Source organism: Cherax quadricarinatus, chromosome 53, assembly GCF_038502225.1.
Source record: "Cherax quadricarinatus isolate ZL_2023a chromosome 53, ASM3850222v1, whole genome shotgun sequence".
NCBI lineage: Eukaryota > Metazoa > Arthropoda > Malacostraca > Decapoda > Parastacidae > Cherax > Cherax quadricarinatus.
The window spans coordinates 14,867,267-14,884,113 of NC_091344.1; the positions used below are offsets into that span (position 1 = coordinate 14,867,267).

At 40.1% G+C, this 16,847-nt stretch overlaps 1 protein-coding gene across 3 annotated transcripts in view; it reads left to right on the forward strand.

Annotated features, from left to right (window-relative positions):
• Positions 1–297: 297 nt before the first annotated feature.
• The window catches only part of Dna2 (DNA replication helicase/nuclease 2), a 170,116-nt gene continuing 153,566 nt past the window's right edge, over positions 298–16,847 (forward strand). For all 3 annotated transcript variants that reach the window (XM_070096355.1, XM_070096356.1, XM_070096358.1), the window contains exons 1-3: positions 298–495; positions 13,782–15,178; positions 15,316–15,492. In XM_070096355.1, coding sequence (XP_069952456.1) covers positions 469–495; positions 13,782–15,178; positions 15,316–15,492 — 1,601 coding nt within the window. In that variant the 5' untranslated portion in view covers positions 298–468. The remainder of the gene's footprint in view (positions 496–13,781; positions 15,179–15,315; positions 15,493–16,847) is intronic.

A 16,847-nucleotide genomic window follows, 5' to 3' on the forward strand; every position in this document is an offset into this window, starting at 1 on the left:
GTGACATTGTTTATTCTATATTTTCTGTATAAAACTACACACTCATTGGCTTAAACTTTGTTCATACACGAGTTTAGCCAATAGACGAAGAGTGTCATTCTCTTAATTTTTTCATTTATTATAGGAATGGAAAAAATATGAATAATTATTCCTAAGCAGCTTTCCGTTGAATTTTTAATTACATTAATTTTATTTATATAGCTAAAATAATTTGAACTATATGCTATTTGTGGAAAAATAGATTTAAATTATATTAATTTGTTTCAAGGTTTCTCATTCCTACATGACATTCCCGCCATTATCACAAATATTTGTGGATTTACAATTAATAAGAATATAATTGTGGCAGCAAGGAGAGCAGACAGCTGGTGGACTCATGTAAACTACAGGTGTAATAAACGAGAGGAATTATAAACCTCTCTGCAAGTGCTAAGAAATACGTATTCTTGTCCTTGTGACGGAAGTAACATGGGTAAGAAGAGCTGCAAGCCATTGGTAAGTAATTTGTTCAATTAAGATAAAAATAAGATTTGTTCAGAGTTTTAACCTGGAGGATTGGCCATTCGGGTTAACCCAATAAATTTAGTCAGTGGAACACCCATCAAGGTGACGTACCCTCGATGGTGAAGGGCTCTTGATCAAATGAATTGGAGCTACCCGTCTTAGATGAAAGTAAGTTTATTTAAGCACAGGTACACATAAGTACAATTATCATACATGGTGTAAATTACCTAGGATAACCCAAAAAAGTCAAAATTACTTATTTCCATTGGGGTCCTTGACTGCCTTTCTTTCTTCAGGCACTGAATGGCCCATACGGTTTAAGTGCTTCCCAGTAAATAATGTAATAAACAAGTACTTTCCGATTACCCTTTATTAACAAGTGTAGTGTAATAAACAAGCACAAGTGAAATTATATAACTGGCATATATTAAGATAAGATTTCGTTTGGATTTTTAACGGCGGAGGGTTAGCCACCCAGGATAACCCAAGAAAGTCAGTGCATCATCGAGGACTGTCTAACTAATTTCCATTGTGGTCCTCAATCTTGTCCCCCAGGATGCAACCCACACTAGTCGACTAGCACCCAGGTACATATTTATTTATTTATTTAATGTCTCTGCAAACAGTACATTGAGATTGTGTTTATACAATAGTGGGTTGCAATGCAAAGAGGGCCTCTATTATGCCTAGGCATTATGGGCCAACTTAACATTATTGGCTTACATTCTACTTAATACTAAGGAGTAGTATATCATAGTTGTACAGTAGGAAAGTAATTATTTCATAGTTGTACAGTAGAATATTAATTATAAATGAATCAAAATTTGTATAATACAAAGATATACGTATTTATATTCTAAAATGCTTTTGTGAAAAACAATGATTCAATTATATTCCTGTCAACAATGGATAAAAGGTTCAATGTGATTGTTTCAGTTATGATGTGGGAGTACATAGGTGAGTAAATGTGTACTTAGTATTTAGCATTTAGTCTAGGGTGATTAAGTGGCTTTTGAGAAGAGTCTTAAATTGATTTTCAGACTGGGTTACTTTAATATCTCCTGGTAATGAATTCCATATTTTGGGGCCCTTTATGTGCATAGAGTTTTTACAGTGTGATATGGACATGAGGTATATCAAAAAGAGATCTGTGTCTTGTGTTGTGGTCATGTGTCCTGTTTAGGTTGGTGAGGAAAAGTTTGAGTGGGGGGGTTTATATTTGTGTGTATTGTTCTGTGTATGTAGTAGGCACATGAATAAGTATGGATGTTCTTAATGGTGAGCAGATTCAGACTTTTGAAAATTGGTGGAGTATGCTGGCAGGACTGGGAATTTATCATTCTTACTGCTGCCTTTTGCTGGGTTATTAGGGGTTTTAGGTGATTGGATGTTGTTGATCCCCATGCACAAATTCCATATGTAAGATAAGGGTATATGAGTGAATGGTACAGTGCCAGGAGAGCTGATTGTGGAACGTAGTACCTTATCTTTGATAGTATGCCTACAGTCTTGGAGATTTTCTTGGTGATTTGTTGTATGTGTGTCCGGAACTTAAGGCTACTGTCAAGGTGGATACCTAGGAATTTTCCCTCTGAGTCTTGTGACTGATGAACCATTTAGCATAATGTTAATTGGATCATTTGCAGCTAGGATCATTTACTGCTAGGTGAACAAGGCAGGTGTAAGGAAACATGTCGGAATGTTTCCACCCGCCGGGAATCAAACCTGGGCCCTCCGTGTGTGAAGCAGGAGCTTTAGCCACCAGACCACCGGGCCTGGTAAGTACAATGTAGTGTAACTGTACTGAGCCTTTGTTCAGGGACCCCAGTGAGAATAAGTCACATTGTTTGAATATTGTAGTTTCCTAAGTTAATTATACATAATATACTACTTTTATGTACTCAAAGCATTGTGAACCCTCAAGACAATTGTAAAAAAAAGTATTTTATGAATGCAAAAACATTAAAAAGTTAAATGACACACAAATAAAAGGACCTGGTTCAGTGTTGGGGGGGGGGGAGGGCAAGACTATGGGCATATTTCCTGACACTGCCACTGTTCATCTTGCAGTAGTACATACTTTGGCCAATATGTACTTTATTCCCAAGCCAGAACCCCATTAACATTACTCAGTATACTGACCAACAATGATATCTGTAACCCAGGAAACTCGGTTATCTGTTGTGCAAATTGTTATTTATTGAAATCTTAGCCACAATTTGTAAGTAAATCACTTTGACATTTATTGGGGGTTATCCTAGGTAATTTACACATATATTACTATGTATGGTACTTGTACTTATGTGTACCTGTATCTGAATAAACTTATATAGAACCCCATTAGTATTTCATATAAATGACAATATTGCCTAGTCATGCCATGGGAGTTTACCTGGAGTTTACCTGGAGAGAGTTCCGGGGGTCAACGCCCCCGCGGCCCGGTCTGAGACCAGGCCTCCTGGTGGATCAGAGCCTGATCAACCAGGCTGTTGCTGCTGGCTGCACGCAAACCAACATACGAGCCACAGCCCGGCTGATCCGGAACTGACTTTAGGTGCTTGTCCAGTGCCAGCTTGAAGACTGCCAGGGGTCTGTTGGTAATCCCCCTTATGTGTGCTGGGAGGCAGTTGAACAGTCTCGGGCCCCTGACACTTATTGTATGGTCTCTTAACGTGCTAGTGACACCCCTGCTTTTCATTGGGGGGATGGTGCATCGTCTGCCAAGTCTTTTGCTTTCGTAGTGGGTGATTTTCGTGTGCAAGTTCGGTACTAGTCCCTCTAGGACTAGTTGTGCAGATTGTTATTTATTGAGATATTAGTCTTTATATAACATTTAGGAATGCAGTCACAGACCCAGCATTGGGTCACTGCACCTTCACCACCACAGCACTACACTATTTCACTGCTTCCTCGATGCCATACCCCTTAACCTAACATTGGCATGTGCCAAAGTGTCTGCATTGGTGGGTATCAGCTAATTTTACTGGTACAGGTGGGTATCTGCTAATTTTGATGAAATTGTTATCAGTATTTGCCTAAAATTGAGTGTTGGTGCCAGCAAAAATATTTGGCAACTTTCCATCCTAACCCTGATGCTAGGTTTGGGTTGGATGGGCTAGGTTAGGTTGGGTTGCATTAGGTTTGATTGAGTTGCATTAGATTTTATGCATTTGCTTAAATAAAACTGTCTCGAATTCACAACCAATTTAATTTTGGAGAATTTTGCTCAAAAAATAATCTTGAAGTGGGACCTGGAAATAAATTGCAGGTGTACATTCACAGATATTTGAGTGTTAGTTGGCTGTTGTGGGTAACATTCTGGAGGAGGACCAAAGAATTCCATTGGAAATTAGCTCTACTACCTGACTTTGTTTTATTAGCAAGTCTTACACTGAGTTAATGACTCAAAAAAAAAAAAAAGGGAAGCACATTCACAGTTATTCATTCCATCACTGTCTTGTCAGAAGCTTGCAGACATCAGTTTAGATGGCCTGCTGATCTATCTAATCCTAACCCCTGCTTCATAGTGCAGGCACTGCATTTCCCACCTCCAGGACTTGGGTCCATCTGAAGAGTTTCCCTGAATCACTTCGTTAATGTTACCTTGCTCATACTCCAACAGCACTTCAGATTACAAAACCACTCACTCTGATGTAATTCACTCACACAGGCCTATTGGATGTTCAAACCCTTAGTAATCAAAGCCTCATTTTTCCCTCCTCCCTCCAATCCTTCATGGGACAAACCCTACACCACCTTCCTTCTACCCCCTCTCCTAGATTATCCCTTTGAGGCTAATAGTAATAATAACTTTATTTACTACAAGTACATGTACAAGGTATACAGTCCTAACTGACATCAATGACATACTACTATACAGAAAGCCGCTTGTTATGCTGAGCATTTCGGGCAGATTAGGTCAGTTTTTGTCCCAGGATGCGACCCACACCAGTCGACTAACACCCAGGTACCCATTTTATACTGATGGGTGAGCAGGGACAGCAGGTGTCTTGCGGAAACATGCCCCTAATGTTTTCCAGCTGTACTGGAGGAGATTCGAACCCCGGACCTCGATGTGTGAGTTGAGTGTGCTAGCAATCGAGCTAAGGGACACGGTTAGTGCTTATCGTGGTTTAAAAAAAACACGTAAACAAACACTAAGACATATTTATTAGAAAACGTTTTGATTCTGAGACCTTGATCACTTCTAAAATACAGAGGTTAAAAGACAGTACGTGTATATGTATAGGCAGAGTGAAGTGTGAGTGACGCATGGTGACCTGAAGAATGCCATGGTGGGATGAGGACGGGTAAACGATAAGATCATGTGACTCCTGTGTTGCTGGGTGGGTGGTGCTTTGCCAGGTTGAATATTATGTATGCTAATGTTGTAGAAATTTTGTGGTTTCTAATGTTACATTCTGGTATGTCGGTGATGACGATTAGCGAGGATTGTAGACACCGTCGGCGTCTAAGGTCTTGTTTGGTGAGAACAAGTTGTGCCTCACCGCAGTTCATCAAATGCCCTGTGATGCCTCTGTGGAGGACACAGGCGTACCTTAAGTCATCTAGTTATCTCTGTTACTGGCATTTCGATGCTCGTTCAGACAGACCGCAAGTTCTCTGCCTGTTTTGCCTACATATTTCTTGGGACAGAATCCACAGGGATGGTGTAGACGCCTGCTGTGGAAGATAGAGGTGTGCAGCTGTGTTTCATAGTGAGGTCTTTGATAGATGATGTGTTTATGGTAGAAACATCTATGTTACTCTTAGCAAGTGCGCAGTGAGTATTTGTGGCAACATCACCATATGGGAGCACTATGAACTGCTGAGAGGGCTTTTCTGTGGACGGTTTGTTGTGGATAGCTTGTGCCTTGTCTGCTGTCCTTAACCCATAAATGGTCCGTACCGCTAGTGCCCCAAACGTAAATAGTATATGTTTTATTTTCCTGCCTCCAAATTTGGCACGATTGGCCTGAGATGCCTGGTCAGCATAGATTGGGTCTTAACACTCGGTGTGCACCATATTAAAAAAATCTGGGACCACTTAGTAAAGTGTGGGAGCTCCAGTTATATTGAGTGCCAGCTAGAACAAACAGTGGGGCAAACACCAAGGATTCACTGATGTAATGTCATATTAACACTCCCCTTTTAAGAGGAACGTGATGTTAACCCCAAGTTTAGGGTCTGTCTATCTGTCTCACAGGTACACACAAATACAGTTATACATAGTGTAAATTACCTAGGATAACCTAAAAAATCCAAAGTGTTATACTGTGCTTGTAGATATAATGCATAAGAATACCTGTTGGTTCACAGTGGCTCTCCCTGAGATGGACAGAGACAAGCAGAGAGATGGAAAGAGACAAGCAGACAGAGAAATAAGACAGAGATAATCAGAGATAAGAGCTCATCAAATGTCATCCCTTATCTCTGCACCCTCGCTAGCTCCCATCAAATGTCATGGCTTATCTCCTCTTATCTCTGCAAACTTGCTGGAGCCCATCAAATGTCATCTCATATCTGATCTTATCACTGCCCTCCTGGATGCTTGTCACTGAACACTTGTCTTACACATTGCTTCAAGGGAATTTCTTCCTTCTTCCTCTTCTTCCTTCCTTCTTCTATACTCCCGTGTATCCAAAACATTGCTGGGACCTATAAATACTTTGTATATATTTCTAGACAATAGTAAATGACCAAGGCTGGTGTAAATGTCCACCTGTCAATGTGTTTGTGACAATTTGAGTACAATTTTAGTACCTAATATTAGTGCCAGAACAAAAATTGGTTATGAAATGACAAGAGCTACAATAAATTGTAATTATCAGAACATAAAAATTACATAAAATAATATAAAATGAGAAAAAATGGTATATCAGCAACACTTCTGCAAACAGCAGGACTCTTATGTTGCCGTCAGGTGAGCATTAAGTGCCAACTTTGCAGCCTCATATCTCAGTAAGTACTGACCCTAATTTTTTTATTTTAATCCTATAACACTTAGAAAAATGTGCTTTTTATTTTCATTGAAAAAATGATTTTTTTATTTTTCAAAGTATTCGGGGCCCTGGGGTAGTGAACATATATATGTTTGGACCGTTTACGGGTTAACAAACCACTTCACATCCCCGGCAGTCCTCTGGTCACCCCCACCCACTTCCCTGGCAAATCTCTGGTCCCCCCCCCTCCTGGCAGTTCTCTGGTCATCCCCCCTGACAGTTCTCTCTTCATCATCCCCTGGTAGTTCTCTGGTCAACCTTAACCCCCCCGGCAATTATCTGGTCCCCTGTGGCGGTTATCTCCCCCCCCCCCCCGGCAGTTATCTGGTATGCCCCCAGCAGTTATCTGGTCCCCCCAGCAACTGTCTGGTCCCCCCGGCAGCTATCTGGTCCCCTCAGCAGCTATCTGGTCCTCCTGGCAGTTACCTAGTCCCCCAGGTGGTTATCTGGTCCAGTGCAGTTGTCTGCCTCCCCCTCCCCCCGACAATTATCTGGTCTGCCTCCGGCAGTTCTCTGGTCACCCCTCATCCCCCAGCAGTTCTTTGGTCAGCCCTCATCACTTCTTTAGCCAGCCCTGAGTACCATAATTCTCTTGAGATTATAATCCATGGTAACCATGCTGTCATAATTGGTAATTTATGTACAGCAAATACATAAATTAAAAAATCCTGCAATAGCAGCACAGCTAGTAAACACTTGACAAGCTGGGTCAATAGGCAAGGAACACTGCATGGTTGATTTGTGTGCCATGTGGACAGCAAGAAACCAGAGCAGCATTCATATACGTATTCCGTGTTTGTTTGCTCTCACAGAAATCCGATTAATTTATTCCATTTAAATTAACAAGATTTCTGTTGTAATTACTGTAATTTGGAGAGATTATTCAAATTTGCTGCTTCCCAGATTAAATCCTTTTGAATTTGTGTGCTTCCAGTATTTTTCTTTACAAATACAGTGGACCCCCGCATACTGTTGGCATCACATAATGTTAAATCCGCTTACTGATACATTTTATCGCTAAGATTTTGCCTCGCATACCGCTAAAAAACCCGCTCAACGCTATTCGTCCGAGACGCGTCTAATGTGCAGCCTGAGCCAGCCTCACATGTTCCGCCGGTGGCATTGTTTACCAGCCAGCCTCCACGGTAACATCCAAGCATACAATCGGAACATTTCGTATTATTACAGTGTTTTTGGTGATTTTATCTGCAAAATAAGTGACCATGGGCCCCAAGAAAGCTTCTAGTGCCAACCCTGTGGTAAAAAGGGTGAGAAATATTATCGAAATACTGTGGTACCATGGCCAACTGCTGCTGCTGCTGCTGCTGCTGCTGCTGCTGTAGCACTGTCAGCTGCTGCTGCTGCTGTAGCACTGTCAGCTGCTGCTGTAGCACCATCAGCTGCTGCTGCTGTAGCACCGTCTGCTGCTGCTGCTGTACCACCGTCAGCTGCTGCTGCTGCTGTAGTACCGTCTGCTGCTGCTGTAGCACCGTCTGCTGCTGCTGTAGCACTGTCAGCTGCTGCTGCTGCTGTAGTACCATCTGCTGCTGCTGTAGTACCATCTGCTGCTGCTGTAGCACCATCTGCTGCTGCTGCACTGTCAGCTGCTGCTGCTGCTGTAGCACCGTCAGCTGCTGCTGCTGTACCACCATCAGCTGCTGCTGCTGCTGTAGTACTGTCTGCTGCTGCTGTAGCACCATCTGCTGCTGCTGCTGCACTGTCAGCTGCTGCTGCTGCACTGTCAGCTGCTGCTGCTGCTGTAGCACCATCAGCTGCTGCTGTACCACCATCAGCTGCTGCTGCTGCTGCTGCTGTAGTACCATCTGCTGCTGCTGTAGTACCATCTGCTGCTGCTGTAGCACCGTCTGCTGCTGCTGTAGCACTGTCTGCTGCTGCTGTAGCACTGTCTGCTGCTGCTACTGTAGCACTGTCAGCTGCTGCTGCTGCTGCTGTAGCACTGTCAGCTGCTGCTGCTGCTGTTGTACCACCGTCAGCTGCTGCTGTAGCACCATCTGCTGCTGCTGTAGCACCATCTGCTGCTGCTGTAGCACTGTCAGCTGCTGCTGTAGCATTGTCAGCTGCTGCTGCTGCTGTAGCACCGTATAGGTTCTGTAGACTGGTTTAAGTCCTATCTTAGCAACAGGAGACAAATAGTCAAAATCAACAAAACGGAATCACAACCCCTGCCGATAACATGTGGAGTTCCCCAAGGTAGTATTCTGGGTCCCTTACTATTCTTATGTTATGTCAATGACATGCCTATCAGTGTCAAGTGCAAACTCCTACTGTATGCAGATGACAGTGCCCTGTTAGTGTCAGGTAAAGATCCACAAGATATAGCTAATGTTTTAACACTGGAACTGGAGTCATGCAGCAAATGGTTAGTAGACAACAAACTATCATTACACCTTGGGAAAACTGAAGCCATTCTCTTTGGCACGAAACATAAACTGAGAAGGGTAAATAATTTTAATGTTCAGCGTAATGGGGCGCCCATCACTTTGGTTTCTTCAGTAAAATATCTGGGAATCCCCTTTGACCCATGCATGTCAGGAGAATTGATAGGGAACAGTGTAGTAAAGAAAGCGAATGCCAGACTGAAGTTCCTGTACAGACAAGCACAGTGTCTACCTACTGAGGCTCGCAGGACCCTATGTCTAGCCCTTATACAATGCCATGTGGATTACGCTTGCTCTTCATGGTACTCTGCCTTGACAAAAAAACTGAAAGATAGACTGCAAATCACCCAGAACAAAATAGTAAGATTCATCTTGGGGCTGGGACCAAGAGAACATGTAGGCCAGGATGAATTACAGCAGTTGGATATGCTGAATGTTGAAGACAGAGTAAAACAACTGAAGCTAAATCATGTTTATAAAATTGCTCACAAACAGTGTCCAGAATATCTTGCTGTCAATTTTGTCAAGGTTGGGAACCAAAGCAGTCATAGTACTAGGGGGAGAGAGCACAACTTTGTAGTACCCACAGTCATTGGCCAGGCTTCAAACACCTTTTATTGTACAGCAATAAAGGAATGGAACAGACTACCCGCACATGTCAAAGCCAGTCATAGCATGAACCAGTTCAAGAAGAGTGCCAAAAGGTGTCTGATGAATGTAGGTACAGAAAGGTAGGGGAATGATTTTCTATTTTTTTTAGCTAACATAAGTGTAAATTTTACCTTATTCCTAGTAATGACCTTCGTATTGTAGATAGTCTTAATGACCTCATGTAGTAGATAGTCTTTTTAGTATGATAATAAAATGTTATCTTCATTATAGAATAATAAGAAAATATTATAACCTTTATATTATAATAAGGTAAAAGGACCCCAATGGATATAAGTCAATCTGTCTGACTTTTTTGGGTTATCCTAGGTTCTCTACACTTACTTACACCGTTGTTGGTGTGGCTTATTGAGAATACCAAGAAACAACCCCAGAGGGTTAGCCACCCAGGATAACCCAAAAAAGTCAGTGTCATCGAAGACTGTCTAACTTATTTCCATTGGGGTCCTTAATCTTGTCTCCCAGGATGCAACCCACACCAGTCGACTAACACCCAGGTGAACAGGGAAAAATTCCTGGAACTAGTGCTCATATTGGTGAATTTAAAGCCAGCAAAGGTTGGTTTGAGAGATTTAAGAAACGTAGTGGCATACACAGTGTGATAAGGCCTGTTCTGGAAGGAAATGCCAAACAGGACCTACAGTACTCAGGAGGAAAAGGCACTCCCAGGACACAGTGTTTCATCAGTTATTGCTGCATCTTCAATAAAGGTGTCATTTATTCTTCATTTAGTAGAGTAGTACATGCACAATATATATTGTGCATGTACTGCTCTACTATTGTGCATGTATCCTTCTCTTTGTGTGTAGGAAAATGTATATTTCATGTGGTAAAATTTTTTCATACTTTTGGGTGTCTTGCACGGATTAATTTGATTTCCATTATTTCTTATGGGGAAAATTCATTCGCATAACGATAATTTCACATAACAATGAGCTCTCAGGAATGGATTAATATCGTTATGCGGGGGTCCAATGTATTTTAATGTGTACATTGTACTACTGTACTTAATGTGATACATGTTACATAAATGATTCAGATTGGAAAGGGTTCCAGGGACCAAAAGAAAGGAAGGTGGGGGCATTATTATTATTATTTAAATATTAGTGTATTACAGTAGACAGTTGTTTAACATGGTAGTTACATTCCTGAAAAATGCCATGTTAGACAAAACTGTGTTAGACAAACTGAAGAACTTTTGTGAAAAATAGTTATGTTCCTGGGAGCCGCCAAAAAAACTTTTTAGACCTCCAGATCTTACAAAATAAAAGTGAATATGTAATTGTAGTGCATTGTTGTGATATATTACTGCTTAAGACTACAAATGCAATAGAAATAATAGTATTTCTTACCTTAAATTGTGGGTAATGGTGTTTGTGGATGATTGTGAAGAGAGTGGCTTTGGATGGTGTAGCTCTGCTGGGCTGAGGTGGATGGTTGTTGGTTGTGGATGGTAGAGGTTCTGGTACTGTAGTCGATGGTTGTATTGGAGTGTGCATAAATTCTGTAATGAATCTCTGGGCTCTTTTAACCTGCAGTGCATTATACAGCTGACGGTAAGGCATCATCAGCTGGTCTAGACCCAGTTTCAGAGCACTGCTTCTAGATTTGTCAGGGTCCTCTTCAGTGAAAATGTCTGTTAGTTTAGCAGCAATGTGGAACTGCTCACTTAACTGCTACACTGTTAACTGTTTTTCTTCAGGTTCTTCTTCTGTTACCTCCCTCCCTTGTATCTGTTCATCAAGCTCTGCCAACATTTCCTCTGGACTCTTGCCGTCGTCGTCGTCATAATCATCATCGTGCTCATTCACATCATCTTCATTCATATCTTCAAAACCATCACCTGGTACTCTCCTTGCCAACTGAACAATTTCCTGAACCTGACTCTCAAGCAAGGAAAAACCAGTGAAAGATTTAACTACAGAAGGCCATAACTTTCACCAGCCAGCATTTAACCCCTTGACTGTTGAAACCCCAAATCCTGAGGTGTCTCCTGGTGTTGAAAAATTTTTGGAAAAAAAAAAATTCTTATAAAATGACAGAGAATCTTTTCCCGATGGTAATAACACCAAAAGAACGAAATTTGATGAAAAACTTATGGAATTACGCTCTCGCAAAGTTAGTGACCTCGGCAATATTTACGAATTGGCAATTTTGCCCACTTTTAGCCCTATTTTCGGGTAATTCCATTGTTCCAGTTGAGCAAACTCATAGCTATTTCTTTAGAACTCCATTTGTTCTATCGACTGAGTACAAGAAACTGCCCATTTACCAATGTCAACTACCCAATAACATGGTCAGAAATTTGCAATTTGGCCAATTTTATGCAAATTAAAAAATGTCAATTTCAAAATAGGGTCAGGAATGAACAATGCAGATATTCCTGGCTATAAAATAACATTTTCTTTGTTCATCAGTCATGTCTCCAGGCTCCGCTGATGTTACTCATGCTTTCTATTTTGAATTTTTATTTAGATAAAAAATGGAAGATTTACTGTTATGCAGACTACTGCAATACTGTAATAATTGTATAAATAACATCAACCCATTCATGACTGCATATTGGAATGGCTAGTTGGACATTTATTGGACAAAGACATCATTTGTTTACTTTTGAACATTGGCAAAAATTAAACATTTCCCCTACTTTGAGCTCCATTTAAAGGTTCTTTTCATAAAAAGATCAATCAAAATCACCTCTATTTCTATAATTCACCTCTATTTCTATAATATGTTTTCCATTCTATTAAATGAGAACAAGAAAACTAGAATACGACCATAAATACTATTTGAAAATACACCACAAAGTCAGCATTTTAATCCAAAAAAACGTTTGTAGGTTTTTTTTTTCTCATTATGCACTGCGTGCTGCAGGATTTTTTTATATGGTGCACACTGATCACACAGACCCATTCTCTCACATGTGGGCTTATCAGCTTTCTCCTGCTTGATTTGAAGCCGCTAGAATTTTTGAGTATATGTACGTCAAACACGGTGGCTCGTGAGACGTTTATATACGACCGAAACAGTCAAAGGGTTAATGTTGATTGGGGCACTTCATTCCATGCACTTCATGCATAGCTGATCGCATCTGCAATGTTAAATTTATTCCAGAAGCTTGGTACTGCCAGATTGGGGTCAGTCCATTGATGCAGCTAGTTTTTTCGTAACTATTTTTGTGTAGTTACACTTGAATGACTTAACTCCCCAATCCAGCGGTTGTATTAGAGATGTTGTATTTGGAGGTATAAATACAACTTTTACATGTGGGGTCGCATCTAGCAAAGCTTGTGGAAGAGTACAGGAATTATCAAGAATGAAGAGAGCCTTGACTACAAGGTTCTTGCTGTGCAGGTAAAATTTGACTTCAGGAATAAAGTGATGCTTAAACCAGTCAATAAATATTTCCTCTGTCATCCATGATGACTGGTTTGACCTCCAAATTACTGGTAAGGTGTTTTTATCTACACCTTTCAAAGCACGAGGATTCTTAGAGCAGTAAATAACCATGGGCTTACTCTTGAAATCACCTGCCGCATTACTGCAAAGGAGCAAGGTGAAGTGATCCTTTGCTATCTTGAAGCCCGGTGCACTTTTCTCTTCCTGACTGATATAAGTTCGTGTTGGCAGTTTTTTCCAGAAAACACTTGTCTCGTCAGCATTAAACACTTGATGATGAGGGTGGTGTGGGTGGCTTAAGGAGGCATGGGATGGCGATAGGTCTCTCCCGTTGACACAGTGGTGTAACCCACTAACCCACAAATCATCCCGCCCGGCTGGCAACCACGCGCTCAAAATTTTTTACCCTCGTGCAGCCGTGTTAAACTAATTTTACGAAGTGTTAAAAATATGCCGCAATAAAAGCGTGCAAGACAAAATCATGTTAAACGACAGTCTACTGTACATGAAATTGCATCATGAGATACCATGTGCTGGAATAGTAGATATAAAAAAACTTCTTGATCATCTGTGATCAAATCACATCTAATTTCATTGTAAACGATACTATAATATATTATTTGGGACCACAAGACAAATACTGTACTGTACAGTACTTGTTTTATCTACCATTGTGAGTTTTATTTCTAAGAGTGATGCTTAAAGTTAGTAGCCTCCCTGACATTTTCGTATGCTGAAATATTAAATTTTCTTCGTAATGAATTATATATATACTAGTGGCTTTTAATGTTCCTTTTCTATTTTCCAGTCTGCAAAAAACTGTGGTCAGAGGAAGATATCATCATTTTTCTCTGCATCTGCAGCACTGAGCAGAGAGAACAAACATTCAAATGTTAGTAATACGTTCACAAGTAATGTCAGTTGTCAAGAAAATAATGCAAGTAGTTCTAGCCTGTCCAGGCCTCATGATATATCGTTCAAGACAGAAAGTTCCAGGGAGTCTTTCTCCAGGATAACATTAACAAATTCAACAAATGAAAATAATAAAAAATTACCACAGAAATCCAGTCTGGTCCCAGATAATAAGACACTGCCTATGGAAGAAGATACAGATTTTCTTGAATTTTCATCTGATTCTGATACCGAAATTGTTGAATGCACTCCAGAAATTAAAAAGAAGAATAACCCAAGTATTATTTTGTTAAAGAAGATCACAGAGAGTCCAGAAATTATCCCCCAAACTCCAGAGGCATACAGCAGCTGCAAGGTGCCCAACAACAGTTTGTTTTCAAAATCTAATTTTGGTATTAGTGATAGATACAAAATAGGTTCCACTTCCTTGCATTCTAATAAATCCTTTTGTGCTTCTAACTCGGTAGTTATCAAACCTAGATCTTTATCACTGAAGGGTAAGGTCACTTTAAATAGATTATTTAAAAAAAATAGAGAAAAATCTAACATTTCACCTATAAAGGAAAATGTAACAAAAACAAAATTAAACAGTTATTTAACTTCGGTGAAAAGACCTGCAGTGACTGGAACGGGTGTTTCTCCAGATAGTAAACGAACCAATGATTCTGGAAGAATGTTTATTGATGAGGGAATGAAGAGTTGCAAATTGGATCTTCTTGGGAAATTTGATAGTTGTTCTTCATTGGTAAGGGAACAAGATGAAAAAAAGACTGCCAAGTTTCAGCCTAATATGGAGGATGAAAAGAAAGATAAAAGCTTTAGCATGTTAGAACACAGTATAAAATTTCAAGAAAATACAAAGGATTTAAGGAAAAATAGTAAAGAAATACCTGGAGAGCATTTACATGATTTAGACAAAGTAATTTTAAGTGAAGAGATAGGTGGACCATGTACAGGAACAGGAGAAACATTTTTGGAAACAAATGGAGTTTTTTGCCATTTATATCAGAAAGGAGAGAGTGAGGAAGACAAACATGCACAGATGAAGTGTGAAAATGTATCAGGATCCCCAGCTGAACTTTACATTCCATTTGAGGGTAGCATTTGTTCTCAGGGCTTTATTATCGACAAGTCAGCCAACGACAACCTTGGGATGAACAAAGTATCCACTGGGACAGAAATGCAAGATAATTTTGAGGATTTATTTAATGATGATTTGGCTCTTGATTTTGAAAAGATGTCTCCATTTAAACAGCAATATCAAGACAAAGAGCCATTAGATGTTGAAAATAAGTAAGTTTTGTTGAAGTTTTTTAAATTAGACGCTATCTTTGTCATTTTTATACAGTTTCTTTATAAGTAATATACTTTATACTGTAATGCATATTCATATAACTTTTGCAGTAATTTATAAGTTCTTTATTTTATAGGAAAGTGAAGAAACTTATTGAAGAGGGCCTGGGTACAGATTCATATGCTTGTCAAGGAAACTTTGGGCGTTACGTGGTAACTGCTGTGGAGCAAGATGCTTATAAAGGGTCACTTCTGCTTCGACTTGCTTCTGTTCAAAATAATGAGGTGAAAACCTGCAAGCTTGATGGATTTTGGTAAGGACCATTTTCTACCTACATGAGCAAGTATATATGGAAACGGTGTTCAGAATCAGCAGTAGCAAGTAGCAGATTTGCTTACTGCACGGGAAGTTAGCAAAAGGCTTTCCAATTTATTTTAAATGTTAATTATTTTCAATTCATCAAATTGTTTAATAAAGCATGTTCGAAGAATTATTACATTTTAACCCTATTACTGTCTCCTATCTAGGCTATTGGTGCCAGGGTTACTTACATGGATCTAGGTTATCAGAACCAGAGTTACTGATGTAGATCTACATAAACTGAGTGGTAAATTCTGGCCTAGATATGAGAGAATGAGTATGTGTGGTGGGTGTGAATAGCATTAAAAAAAAAAAAAAACCTGCCCATCGCAGTTCATGATGGGAAGAGCAAACTCTAACCTAGTAAGTGTTTGGTTTAAAATAGTAACTTTGAGGTGTTTTCTGGGATGGCTTTTATGATTTTATTAGCTGTTTCCTGGTATCATTGATATAATGGAAAACCTGCTACTAAAATAGAGATGGTTTTGGTTTGTTTCAAGATTTTGATGAGTTTCCTGAGGATGAGTAAGGCCTCCCCATTTTCCCTGGTCTTTTTTATGGGGTTTTCCTAGATCTGATTCGGTTACATGCAGGCCCTGCTTATACAGCAGGTTAGGTTCTGGGCTACTGCTGTAAAGCTTTCAAATGCATATAAAAGCAAGCTGGCATAGTGCCTGATAAGTGGAAAATGGCAAATGTAATACCTATTTACAAGGCAGGAGACAGGTCCTTGGCTTCGAACTCTAGACCAATAAGCCTTACCTCTATAGTGGGAAAATTTATGGAATCAATAATTGCCGAAGCAATTCGTAGCCATCTTGACAGGCACAGATTGATTAATGATTCTCAACACGGTTTTACAAAGAGGCGTTCTTGTCTTACGAATTTACTAACTTTTTTCACTAAGGTGTTGAGCAGGTAGATCATGGTAATGAATATGATATTGTGTATATGGACTTCAGTAAGGCTTTCGATAGAGTTCCACACCAGAGGCTATTGAGGAAACTTAAGGCACACGGAATAGGAGGAGAAATTTTTTCCTGGGTAGAGGCATGGCTGACAAATAGACAGCAGAGAGTTTGCATAAATGGGGAGAAATCAGAATGGGGGCACATCACAAGCAGTGTTCCTCAGGGGTCAGTGTTGGGCCCGTTGTTGTTCACAATTTACATAAACGACATAGATGAGGGAATAAATAGCGACATTAGCAAATTTGCTGATGATACCAAAATAGGCCGTCCAATTCATTCTAATGAGGACATTAGAGCACTCCAGGATGATTTGAATAGACTGACACAATGGTCGGAG